The 14767-nt window shown below is 35.7% G+C and overlaps 1 protein-coding gene across 1 annotated transcript in view; it reads right to left on the bottom strand.

The window, feature by feature from the left end:
• The window catches only part of PKHD1 (PKHD1 ciliary IPT domain containing fibrocystin/polyductin), a 488222-nt gene that overhangs the window by 406380 nt on the left and 67075 nt on the right, over positions 1 to 14767 (bottom strand). Inside the window, 1 exon segment of the mRNA XM_039217466.1 lies at positions 2430 to 2560. Within this exon segment, the coding sequence (XP_039073397.1) occupies positions 2430 to 2560 (131 nt within the window).

Below are 14767 nucleotides of genomic sequence, written 5' to 3'. Positions count from 1 at the left end.
GTGCTGACTGCCAGCTCAGAGCCTGGAGCCTGTTTCAGTCTGTGACTCCCTCTCTCTCTGACCCTCCCCTGCTCACGCTGTCTCTCTCTCTCTCCTAGAAATAAAATAAAATAAAATAAAATAAATAAAAAAATAAAATAAATAAAAAAATAAAATAAATAAAAAAATAAAATAAAATAAAATAAGAAGAATAGGTGTGACATCATGATTACTGATCAAAGAGTAAACACACCAATTCGTTGTGCAAGAAATTGCAATTTCAAATAAAGATCTATACCTAGCTAAACTATCCATCAATTATGAGAAACTTTCAGACATATAAGTACTCAGAAAACTTCCCCTTCATCTTCTTTCCTATGATGTTTCTTTAGGCTAGAACTTCATAAGATAAACAATAGCCAACGAGAGAGAGAGAAAGAGAGAGAGAGAGAGATACAAAATTAAAAATACAGTGAATCTACCCAGGTGAGCAATCAAGAGCAGTGCTAAGATGAAATCCATAGAATAAACCAAGAAAACACCAAGTTAGATTGAAGCAGGAGAACAAAGAGCTTCAAGGAAAGTGAGTAATTGATATGAATTTTTTTTAAATAGAGGATTTTTATTATGAAGACAACACACAAGGGAAAAGAATTAGAAACTTTAAGAAATAAAACTGTAAAAGAAAAAAATGTTGGGGTATCTGGGTGACTCAGTCAGTTGAGTGTCCGACTTTGGCTTAGGTCATGATATCACTGCTCCTGAGTTCTAGCCCTGCCTCAGGCTCTGTGCTGATAGCTCAGAGCCTGGAGCCTGCTTTGGATTCTGTGTCTCCCTCTGTCCCCCCATCCCCTGCTTATGCTCTCTCTCAGTCTCTCAGAAATAAATGTTAAAAATTAAAAAAAATGTTACCTGATACTGCCCACATCATTTAAATAGTTATAATAATTTATTGAATCAACAAAGAAATGGTACTGTAACTACATTCAAAAGAATTCAAAGGAGTGACTTCAAAAAGGGGACTTGAGGAAAGGAGCCAAGGAGTTGAAAAGCATAATTGTTTTCCTATTTTCCTTTTAACCTTTGCATATATAACTTTGATCAAAATTTAAAGTTTTTTTTAATGTTTACTCTCTCTAGCAAAAGAAATCCAAACTATGCAAAATTTACCCCTTAAAATAGTAAATACATATTAAAGTAATAATACTCAGTGTTGACCAAAGTGTCAGAAATCAAACACTCACAGTAATGGTGGGAATACACATTAAAAAGAAATTTCAGGTAACTGGATACTACATAACAAAAGCTTTAGATTTTAGATCAATTTATCCTGAGAAAAATAAATACGCTTGAAAATACAGTTTTGATGACCATCAAATGTCTGTTATTTAAAATAGGAAATGGGGGGCGGGGCACTGGTCATTCAGTCGATTAAGCATCTGATTCCTGATTTCAGCTCAGGTCATGATCTCATGATTGTGGACTCTGCCTCCCTCTCTCTCTCTGCTCCTCCTCTGTTTACAGGCACAATCTCTCTCACTCTCTTAAAATAAATAAATGAACTTTTTTAAAAAATAAGAAATTTTGAAAATTATTTCAATGCCAATAATAGGGAACTGTTAAATCATGATACAACTATATATTGGAATTCCATACAATTTTTATGTAAATGTGAACATTTCATAATATTTGAATAACTGGGTAAGATAAAAATGTGAGACCAGAGATCAAAGAGGATTCTGAAACCTCCCTTCCAGGGACCTTTATTTGTTCAGTAAACAGTCATCCTTTAAGGTTATGGATGTGTTAAGAATATTGGTGCCATTGAAGTCAACTCTGAATAGATATTTCAACCTCCACTGTGAGTGTAACTGCCATCAACACCACCAAGGAAGAATGTGGACTCCTGTCTCCTCATAGGCTATAAGACAGCACTAACTGAAGAAGAAAGGGAAAGCTAAGGGGCTTGTTTTTAAGGGAAAAAAGGAAACCGTAAGGAATAATTATAAAGTTATTTTATAGGAACAAGATATTCTAGAAGTTTCTAAATTCCAGCATTCATATCCATTCCAGAAAACAAAACTATTGGTGAAAACTGTTAATGCTGCTTGCTGAAGAGAGAAATGAGATGACAATATATAGGAGTTTTGCAAATCAACACCCAAACACATACTAGATACATTTGTTTATTCTGTGGCACTATTACTCACTGAGAGTGTGAACTGGGAGTCTGGTTGTTTTCTTTTAAAAGAAATCAACTGATGATGGTTGCAAGCCCCATTTGTGGAGTCAGTCTTCCACTTTATAGCAGCATAAGCAATATAAACAATATTACCATAGTCTCATGATGAAAGGTCATGTTAGTTAATTAAGTCCGAGAAAGGATTCATGAGAAACCTTACACTACATGCTAATAATGGTCACCCACCCAGGGACGAGATTCCACTTACTCTGGGTGGAACTTTACATTGAATTCTTCTTGAATTGCTTGTGGTGATATTGATGGCACAAGACTGAGATCCAAATAACACCAAGCTAACATCTTCGAAACCAGAGCCGTGGACAGTGGCCCAGAGCCCTCCTGTAATAAAAAGAGCATTTCCAGATGGAATGAAGAGCCTACAGGTAGAGAAAAGTTAATTATCCATGAGAGATAAAATGAAATTAAAATATGATGCTCCTTAATCAAAACACAAGTCCTGCTCAAACTGCATTTAAAAAAAAACTGACACTAAATATATTAACTATTATAGAGACAGACAGAAATGGTGAGTAGAGGGCAGACAGGAGTAATACACCCTAGAGATTTTTAAAAATAAAACAGATAAATATTGCCAAGAGTCAGGGATGTAAAGTAGATGGTCTTTGAGAACTTCTGCCCTAGAGTTTTATATTGTCCCACCAATCCAATACAGCTTATTCACTCATCATGATACAAAGATTTGGGGCCCAAGTCAGGGCCACAGATCACTCTGCCACTTCAAGCAGATCATTTGTAGCATTTTTTCTCAGTTCACTGGTTCTCGCTCCCTCATCGTTAAGTGACAGCCTTGCCCCTTTCAGCTTAATGATTTCATACTAGGTTCTGGGTTCTAGTCTCCATGATGGTGCAGAGATGATGGATATTACTACCCACGGCCACCAGGATTTCCAGCGGTACTGACCGCTGAAGAGTGACCACAGAAACTTCTGTCTCCTCACTGCAGACATTGGTAAAAAGAAGCACTGCACCCATCATAGTGATATTATGCCACACATTTGGACGACTGGCACTTAAACTAATGAACAGAAAACCCACTTATTATTCTTGAGGGCAATGATTACATTCTTCCATCTCCCCAGAAGGGAATAAAAGAGGGGGAGGGACCCACCAAAGAGGGACACCTACCTCCTGAGAATGGGAAGTAGGTTCAGGAGCAAGGTTATCTTCCCCAAGCATGTTAGGGTGAGAAAGCAAAACTTCTCCAACCTGATGAAAACCTTTCAGGACAATGTGGTGGGGGGTTGGGGGGTGGGGGGGGAAAGTATACCCTGAAGTTAAAATAGGTGAACTTGTCCTGAAAATTCAGGGCAAGACTACAATAGACTTCAGAGTTAGAGAATAAAATTGAAGAAAAGAGCCAGTTTACAATAGCAACAAAAAAGATAGGATATCTGAAAACAACGTTGACAAAAAATATTCAAGAACATGAAGACATTTGAAGAAAACCTTTGAAATGCTACTGAGGAACTTAACAGATGGATTAAAACTTAAATTAAAAGGGACACCTGGGTGGCTCAGTAGGTTGAGCCTCTGACTTCAGGTCAGGTCATGGCCTCATAGTTCATGAGTTTAAGCCCTGCATCAGGCTCTCTGCTGTCAGCACAGAGCCTGCTTCATATCCTGTCTCCCTCTATCCCTGAACCTTCTCTGCTTGTTCGCTTTCTCTAAATACATACATACATACATACGTAAACTTAAAAAAAAAAAAACTTAAACTAAAATAAATGTGTAGGAATAGTAAACTTCATGAAGGTGACATATCTTTCTAAATAAAACCATCAATACAATCCCAATAAAAATGCAAACAGGATTTTTTATTTAACTTAGACAACCTCATTTTAAAATTCAAAAAAAAAGTTAACTGCAGTAGACAGAATACAAATTTCACAAATAAGAGCAAAAAGGTCTCCTGCCAGACATTAAAATATCTATCAAACAACTACAATTAAAATGCAATTATAAAGCATGCACAGACAGATCAATGGAACAGAATAGGAAGTTCAGAAAAAATTCCGAAAAGAGGCTAGAGAAAAAAATATTGCATTTACTATGAGTGAAAAATAGATTACTCCTTTAGTAAATAATATAAGCAAATAGTATTGAAAAAATTAAATTTGATATCCTACTTCGTACCCTCACCAAAATAAATTCCAAAATGATAAGATATTTAAACATAAAAGAAAGCATTAAAAAAAAGGAAATATGGTAGAACTTTTATTTTTATATAACTTCAGAGATGGAAAGCCCATTCTGAGAATTTTACAAATCCCAAAACCATCAAAGAAACACAGATATACTTAAAAAATTGATATGTGTAAAAAAATATTTATGAATTACAAAAATAGTAAACAAATAAACATATAAAGAGCTTATATCCACCATATATAAAAAGCCCTTTAAATCAGTGAGAAAGAACAATAACTGAATTGAAAAGAAGTGGGCTGGGGCACGTAGGTGGCTCAGTTGGTTGAACATCTGGACTTTGACTCAGGTCATGATCTCATGGCTGGCTCATGGGTTCAAGCCCTGTGTTGGGCTCTGTGTTGACAGTCCAGAGCCTGGAGCCTGCTTCAGATTTGTGTTTCCCATTCTCTCTTCCTCTCCTCTACTCACACTGTCTCACTCCCCCTCAAAAACAAACAAACATTAAAAAAATTTTTTTAAGAAAAAAAGTGGGCTAAGGGGATAGGTAACTGAAAAGAAAATACAATGCCTCATAAACTGAAGGAAAGGTATTTAGTTTCTCTCAACAAAGTAAATGCAAAGTTAAAACTACAATGAAATGTTATTTTTCTTCTATAAAATAGGCAAACATCAACAAGTTTGGTAATATACTGTGTTAGTAAGATGTAGTAAGTATATAGTCACATATATTCCTATGCAGAGTTTAAACTATAAAATCTCTAAAGAAAATATTTTGGCATTATCAAAATTTTAAATGTACATAACCTTTTGACTCAGCAATTTCACCTCTAAGAACTTATACTGCTATTTTCGCATGTATACTGCTATTTTCACATATTTGCAAAATGGACAGTGAACAATGATACACCCACATACAGAAGAATGAAGTTGGACCCTGTCTGGGGTTAAACTGTACCCCCCCCCAAATTCATATGTTTAAGTCCTCCTACTTGCTTGTACCTCAAAATGTGACATTATTTGGGACTAGGGTCATTGCAGCTGTAATCCATTAAGATAAAATGAAGTCAGACTGCAGTGTGGGACCTAACCCAATATGACTGATATCCTCATGAAAAGAAATAAAAGAATAATTTGGACACAGAAAAGACTCGGGGCAGGGTGGGGGGCTGGTGTGCCTGGGTGGCTCAGTTGTCAAGCATCTGACTTCAGCTCAGGTCGTGATCTCACGGTTTGTAAGTTGGAGTCCCATATAAGGGGAGTTCAAGTCCCACTTCAGGTGAGCTCAGGTCTCCATTTGGGTGAACATAAGCCCACCTCCAATGAGGCTGCTTCTTTCTCCCTCTCTGTCTCCCTGCCCCTCAACTCACTTGCACCCTCTCTCTCAAAAAACAAAATAAAAAACAAAACAAAACAAAACAAAACAAAAAAAGCAAAAAAAAACCACAAAAAACAAAAAGAAGAAAAGTCACAGGGAGAACACCATCTGAAGATGAAAGCAGGGATCGGGGTGCAATTCCTGCAAGCCGAGGAACACCAAAGACTGCTGGTAAAGCAGTCCAGCTAGGGGAGAGGCATAAAGCAGATTCTCCTTCACAGGCTGGTTCAGAAGGAGTCAACTCTGCTGACACCTTGCTCCTTAATTTCTAGCGGTCAGAATTGTGAGACAATGCATTTCTGTTGTTTCAGCCGTTCACTTTGTGGTACCTGGATAAGCAGCCTTAGAAAACAGACCTCTACCTCACACCATATGTAAATATCACAATTAATCAATTACCTCAATGCAAAAGCTAAAACTCTAAAACTCTCAGGAAAATAAATGCATAAATCTTAGTGACATTGGATTTGGTGATTATTTCTTAGATATGACACAAAAGCACAAGTAACAACAAAAAACAAACAAACAAACAAACAAACTGGATTTGACCAAAATTAAAAATCACAAACCGTGCTGCACAAACCATGAGAGAAGTGAACCAGAAAGAATCAGAGATCTATAAAAACAACCAGAAAACAAGTAACAAAAAGGCAATAAGTGCATACTTAATAACAATGACCTAGAATGTAAATGAACTAAATGTTACAATCCTAAGATACAGTGGGGTAGAATGTATAAAAATTATAAAAGCCATCTATATGATGCCGACAAACGATTCATTTCGGACCTAAAGACACATGCAGATTTGAAAGTGAGGGGGTAAGTAACATTTGTCATGCAAATGGTGTCAAAAGAAAGGTGAGGTGGCATGTTCATAAAAGAAAAAATAGACTTTAAAACAAAAACTGTAATAAGAGACGAAGAAGGACACTATTTAATAATAAAGGGACAACCCAACAAGATTTAACAATTGTACATATTTATGCAACCAACAGAGGAGCACCCAAATACATAAAACAATAAAAGACATAAAGAAAATTATAGGTACTAATACAATGATGGTATGGAATTTTAACAGTCCACTTACATCAATGGACAGACCATTCAAAGAGAAAATCAGCAAGGAAATAGTGACTTTGAATGACACATGGGACCAGATGGATCTAACAGACATATTCAGAACATTACAACCTAAAACAGCAGAATACACATTCTTTTCAAGTGCACATCAAACATTCTCCAGAACAGATCACACAAGAGGACACAAAACAAATCTCCACAAATCCACAAAGAGAAGTCATACCATACATCGTTTGTGATCACAACTCCATGAAAATAGAAATAAATCACAAGAAAAAATCTGGAAAGTCCACAAATATGTGAAGGTTAAATAACATGCTACAAAACAATAAATGGGTCAACTAAATAATCAAAGAAGAAATCAGAATCTACATGGATTACAAATTCACATCAAAACGTAGTGATCCAAAATCTTTGGGAAAAAGCAAAAGCAGTTCTGAGGGAAGTTTATAGCAATACAGGCTTACATTAAGGAGCAAGAAAAATATAAAATAAACAACCTGTCCTTACACATAAAAGAACTATACAAAGAACAAACAAAACCCAAACCAAGCACAACAAAGGAAATGATAATAGAACAAAACTAAAGGAAAGACAAATTAAAAAGAAAAAAAGAACAGATCCATGATACTAGGAGCCAGTTCTTTGAAAAGATCAACAAAACTGATAAACCTTTAGCCAGACTCATCAAAACACAAAGAGAGAGGACCCAAATCAACAAAATCTGAAAGAGGAAAAACAACCAGCTCCTCAGAAATACAAACGATTATAAAAGAATGTCAATTACTGGACAACTTAGAAAAATAGATAAATTCTTAGAAATAACTTACAAAAACTGAAGCAGAAAGAAACAGAACATTTTAACAGCCAATGGGCAATGAAGTTGAATCAGTAATCAAAAAATTCCCAAAAAACAAAAATCTAGGACCAGACATTTTCATAGGTAAATTCTACCAAACATTTAAAGAAGAGTTTGTATCTATTCTTCTCAAACTGTTCCAAAAAATAGAAGATGAAGGAAATCTTCCAAATGCATTCTATGAGGCCAGTATTACCCTGATACCAAAACCAGACAAAGACACCAGAAAAAAAAAAGAAATAGAGGCCAATAACCCAGATAAATATAGATGCAAAAACCCTCAACAAAATATTAGCAAAGTGCATACAACAATACATTAAAAATATTCATCAAGATCAAATGGGATTTATTACTGGGATACAAGCATGGTTCAATATTTTCCAATCAATAAACATGATACATCATATCAATAAGAGAAAGGATAAAAAAGCCATATGATCATTTCAATAGATGCAGAAAAAGTATTTGACAAAATACAACATTGATTCATGATAAAAACTCTCAGGGCACCTAGGTTGCTCAGTCAGCGGAGCCTGCTTGGGATCTTCTGTCTCCCTCTTTCTCTATGCTTCTCCTGCTCATTCATTCATTCATTCTCAAAATAAATAAAATTAAACTCTCAACAAAGTAGGTATAGAGGGTACATACCACAACACCATAAAGGCCTTACATGAAAAACCCACAGCTAACATCATCCTCAATGGTGAAAAACTAAGAGCTTTTCCCCTAAGATCAGGAAAAAGATAAGGACGTCCACTCTTGCCATTTTTATTCAACACAGCACTGGAAGTCCTATCACAGCCATCAGACAAGAGAAAGGAGTAAGAGGCATCCAAATTGGTAAGGAAGAAGTAAAATTTTCACTATTGGCAGATGATATAATACCATATATAGAAAACCCTAGAGATTCCACCAAAAAAATTTGCTAAAACTGATAAATGAATTCAGTAAAGTTGTAGAATACAAAATCAATGTACAGAAATCCACTGCATTTCTATATACTAATAAGGAAATAGCAGAAATAGAAATTTCTTAAAATTCCATTTACAATTGCACAAAATAAAAAAATACCTGGTGATAAATTTAACCAAATAAATGAAAGATTGGTACTTTGAAAAGTATAAAATATTGATGAAAGAACTGAAGACAACACAAACAAATGGAAAGATATTCCATGCTAATGGCTTGGGAAAACAAATAATGTTAAAATGTCCCCATTATCCAAAGCAATCTACATATTTAATGCAATCCTTATCAAATACCACCAGCATTTTTCACAGAACTAGAACAAATAATCCTGAGATTTGTATGGAACCAAAGAAGATCCTGAACACCAAAAGCAATTTTGAAAAATAAAAACAAAACTGGAGGTATCACAATTCCAGACTTCAAGTTGCATTAAAAGCTGTAGTAATCAAAACAGCATGGTACTGGCACAAAAATAGACATGTAGACCAATGGAACAGAATAGAGAGCCCAGAAAGAAACCCACAATGACACGTTTAATTAATCTTCATCAAAGGAGGCAAGAAAACGCAATGGGAAAAAGACAGTCTCTTCCACAAATGGTGTTGGAAAAACTGGACAGCTACATGCAAAGGAATGAAACAGACCCACTTGCTTATAACATACACAAAAATAAACTCAAAATGAATTAAGGATTGATCCTCCTGGGTTGCTCAGTTGTGTTGAGCGTCAGACTTCAGCTCACGTCACGATCTCACGGTTCGTGGGTTCAAGCCCCATGTCAGGCTCTGTGCTGACAGCTCAGAGCCTGGAGTCTTTTTTCAGATTCTGTGTCTCCCTCTCTCTCTGCCCCTCTCCTGCTCACATTCAGTCTCTCTCCGTCTCAAAAATAAGCATCAAAATAATTTTTTAAATAAAAAAAATGAATTAAGGACTTAAATATGAGACTTGAACCCGTACAAATAATACAAACGATCACAGGCAGTAATTTATCTGATAATGATCACAGCAACATCTTTTTAGATATGTCTCATAAGGCAAGGGAAACAAAAGCAAAAAACAAACTATTGGGACTAAATCAAAATAAAAAGCTTCTATATAGCAAAAGAAACCATGAACTAAAAAACAACCTACTGAATAAGATATTTGCAAATGATGTATGTGATAAAGCGTTAGTATACAAAATATATAAAAAAGAGCTCATACAACTGAATGCTAAAAGGCAAGTGATGTAACTTAAAAATAGGCAGAACAGACATTTCTCCAAAGATGGCCAACAGACACATGAAAATATGCCCAATATCACTCATCATCAGGGAAATGCAAGTCAAAACCACATTGAGATGCCACCTCACACCTATAGAATGGCTAAAATCAAAAACTCGAAAAACAAGTGCTGGCAAGAACATGGAGAAAAGAGAACCTTTTTGCACTATTGGTGGTAATGCAAACTGATGTAGCTACTGTGGAAAACAGTATGGAGGCTCCTTAAAAATTAAAAATAGAACTATCCTACAATCAGTAGTTGCACTACTGAGTATTTACCTAAATACAAATACATAAATTTGAAGGGAATATGCATTCCTATTATTTATAATAGTAAAATTAATGAAGCTGCCCAAGTGTCCATCAATAGATGAATACATCAAGAAGATGTGGTAATGTACATACAATGGATGTGTGTGTGTGTGTGTGTGTATAATGAGATCTTGCCATTTGCAATATGGAGGGAGCTAGAGATTATAATGCTAAGCAAAATAAGCCAGTCAGAGAAAGTCAAACACCATGTTATTTCACTCATATGTGGAATTTAAGGAACAAAACAAATGAACAAAGGAAATAAAAGACAAACCAAAAAACCAGACTCTTAACTATACAGAGTTACCAGAGGGGAGGTGGGGGGATGGGTGAAATAGGTGAAAGAGATTAAGAGTACACTTATCATGAACACTGAGTAATGTATAGAATTGCTCAATCATTATATTGTACACCTGAAATATTATAACACTGTATGTTAACTACACTGACATTAAAATTTTTTTAAATTAAAAAATATCTTTTGTGCTACAAAGAATACTATCAAGAAAATTAAAAAACAACCCACAGAATGGGAAAAAATATTTGCAGCTCCTATATAAGAGACTGTTATCCACAATATATAAAGAACTCTTATAACTCAACAATAGGAAAAATAACCCAATTTTTTAAATGACCAAAGGACTTGGATTTCCATTTTTCCAAAGATATGCAAATGGTTAATAAGGACATGAAGATACTCAACATCAGTAATTAAGTCCAAACCACAATGATGATATAGTTTCTGGTTCAAGATGGCAACATAGGGAGATTCAACTCACCTCCACAGAACATACCAAATTACACCTATTAATAGAATAATTCCTCCTGAAGAATGGAGAGCTGAATGAACAACTACTAAACAACCAAAGACAGGGAGAATGGCAAGAGAACAGTAAAAGAGATGGAGAAAGGATAGCAAAAAGAACTCCCACCTCGATGCTGCAAACAGTTCGGGGAAGAATATTACTGAGGGACCAGGAACAGATTGCTCTGTCCTTAGGCACACGGTAACACCTGAAGTTTAACAGAGCAACTAGTGGTGTGCCTGGGTGTCTCAGTCAGTTGAGAGTCTGATTCTTGATTTCACTGTAGGTCATGGGATCAAGTCCCATGTCAGGCTCTGTGCTGAGCTTGGAGCCTGCTTAAGATATTCTCTCTCTCTCCCCCCCTCCCCCTCTCTCTCTCCCTCCCTGTCTCCCTCTATCCCTCTCTCTCTCTTTCCCCCTTCCCCTCTCTCCTGCTCGTACACTCTCAAATAAATAAATAAATAAGCAAGCAAGCAAGCAACTAGCATATAAGAGAGACAACACTAGAACTCTGCCAAGTGGTGGAGGAGCTGCCGGCAAGCTCCTTGGACTGCAGCAACTGGAGAACAACGTAGTTTACACATTCCCACCCTGCTGTAAAAGCCTGGGCCTGAGTAGGGTTCGGACACCATAACAGGGATGTTCAGTCATCAGTGAGCTTGTGTCTTCAGAGAGCTCAGGGTCCACCCTGTGATGCTGAGGCACAGAAAACAAACCATGATTTGTGAGGATTTTTGTTTAATTTGTCCTGTTTTATTTTATTTTTACATTTTAAATTGTGTCTTGTTTCATTTTTATTATTTCTATTTTTGGTTTTGTTTTCTTTCCAGTTTTTTTTCTTTTCTCTTCCTTTATTCTTTTTTTCTTTCATTTTATTTTTTTATTCTTTTTTTTTCTTCATGTTCTCTGTAAAAAGCCATGGTTTAAAGGAGTAACTAGCATACACTTCCACAGCTCCAGCCAGCAAAAGTCACCAAAGCACACACAGTCTACATAGGGGTCACCATACCCAACTATACTCCAACTTTAGAAATAGTGGCCACTTTGCCTAATCCATAGAAACAAACACAGAAAGTAAAGCAAAATGAGAAGACAGAGGACTATGCTTCAAAAGAAAGAACAAGTAAAAAAATCTCAGTAAAAGAATGAAACAGAGAGAAGTAATATGCCTCATAAAGAATTTAAAGTAATGATCATAAAGATATTCAGGGGGCTGGAGGAAAGAATGGATGAACTCAGTGAGAGCTTCAATAAAGAAATAAAATATATTTTTTAAAAACCAATTAGAGTTGAAAAATATAACTGAAATAAATATACTAAAGGGAATCAACAATAGTTTAGAAGATGAATAAGAATGTGTCAGCAATGTGGGAGACAAAGTGATGGAAAGCATACAAGCTGAACAACAAAAAGAAAAAATAATTTTAAAAAATGAGAACAGGGATTTCTTAGATAACATCAAATGAATAAACATTCGCTTTACAAGGGTCCTAAAAGAAGGAAAGAGAGAAAGGTATAGAAAACTTATTTGAAGAAATAATAACTGAAAATTTCCAAGGAGGCAATAGACATCTAAGTCCAAGAACCACAGAGAATTACCAAGTGAACACAAAGAGGTCCACCCCATGGCTCATAATAATTAAAATATCAAAGGCTAAAGACCAAGAGAGAATCTAAAGGCAGCAAGAAACAAAAAATTACTTACAAGAGAAAAACTAGGAGACTATCAGCTGATTTTTCAGCAGAAACTTTGCAAGCTAGAAAGGAGTGGCATATATATTCAAAGTGCTGAAAGGAAAAATCATACCCATGAATACCCTAACCAACAAGGTTATCATTCAGATTTGAAGAATAAAGATTTTCACAGACAAATCAAAGATAATGGAGTTTATGACCACAAAAAAAGCCTTACAAGAAATGTTAAAGGTACTTAAGTGGGAAAGGAATGGCCATAATTAGTTGTAAATATATGAGTAAAAAGATGTGAAATATGACAACACATACATAAAATGTATTTTTTAAAGAATACGTTTGAAATCAGAGAACTCCCTTCAAAATCAACAAAACAGGTTGACACCACAACATATTATAGTGAAACTGGCAAAATAGAAAGATAGAGAATTCTGAAAGCAGCTAGGGACAAATGGGCTTTAACCTACCAGGGTAGACACATAGGGGTAGTAGCAGAATGGTCCACTAAAACTTGGCAGGCCAGAAGGGAGTGGCAGGAAATATTCCAAGTGCTGAATAGGAAAAATATGCAGCCAAGAATCCTTTATCCAGTGAGGCTGTCATTCAGAAAAGAATGCGAGATCAAGGCTATCCCAGACAAACAAAAACTAAAGGAGTTCATGACCACTAAACCAGCTCTGAAGGAGATCCTAAGGGGACTCTGTGTGAGGAAAGCAGCAAAGGCCCCAGATGACCAGACATCACCACAAGCACAAAATTTACAGATAACACAATGACATGAAATCCATATCTTTCCATAATTGCTCTGAATGTAAATGGACTAAATGCCCCAATCAAAAGACATAAGGTATCGGAATGAATAAAAATCAAGACCCATCTATATGCTGCCTACAAGAGACTCATTTTAGACCTGACGATACCTGAAGATTGAAAGTGAAGGGATGAAAAATGATCTATCATGCTATGGGATGTCAAAAGCAAGCTGTAGTAGCCATACTTATACCAGACAAACCAGATTTTAAAACAAAGGCTACAAGAGATGAAGAAGGGCATTATATCATAATTAAGGTGTCTATCCATCAAGAAGAACAATTGTAAATATTTATGTCCCCAACATGCTAACACCCAAATATATCAATTAATCACAAACATAAATAAATGTATAAATAACAATACCGTGATTGTAGGGAGCTTTATTAATTCCACTTACAGCAATGGACAAATCATCTGGGAATAAAATCAGTAAGGAAACAATGGCTCTGAATAACACATTGGACCAGATCCACTTAATAGATATATTCAGATCTTTTCATCCAAAAGCAACAAAATACACATTCTTCTTGAGTGGACATGGAACATTATACAAAATAGATCACACACTGAGCCACAAAAGATCCCTCAACAAGTATACAAGGACTGAAACCATACCATACATATTTTAGAACACTAGGATACTTGAAGTCAATCACAAGAAAAATTTGCAAAGCCTCCAAAAACATGGAGGTTAAAGAACATCCTACTCAAGAATGAATGGGTCAACCAGGAAATTAAAGAAGAACTTAAAAAATATATGCAAGCAAATGAAAATGAAAACACAACAATCCAAACCCTTTGGGATGCAGAAAAGGCAGTCCTAAGAGGAAAATGCATCACAATCCAGACCTATCTCAAGAAGCAAGAAAATCTCAAATACAGAATCTAACCTCACACCTAATGGAAATAGAAGCAGAGCAACACAGAAACCCAAAACCAGAAAAAGGGAAATCATAAGGATTAGAGCAGAACAATATAGAATTTTTAAAAAGTAGAACAGATTAATGAATCTAAGAGCTGATATTTTTTTTCTTTTTTCTTTTATTTTTATTTTTATTTTTTACAAATAGTTTATTGTCAAATTAGTTTCCACATAACACTCAGTGCTCATCCCCACAAGTGTCCTCCTCCATGTCCATCCCCCCTCCCCCCCACATCCATCAGTCCTCAGTTTTTGTCAGCATTCAAGAGTCTCTCATGGTTTGCCTCTC

The sequence above is a fragment of the Hyaena hyaena genome, unplaced genomic scaffold (genome assembly GCF_003009895.1).
Source record: "Hyaena hyaena isolate Hyena2069 unplaced genomic scaffold, ASM300989v1 scaffold_694, whole genome shotgun sequence".
Classification (NCBI taxonomy): domain Eukaryota; kingdom Metazoa; phylum Chordata; class Mammalia; order Carnivora; family Hyaenidae; genus Hyaena; species Hyaena hyaena.
Note: the sequence above shows the minus strand (reverse complement) of the source record. Positions and strands in the feature narration are given on the sequence as shown.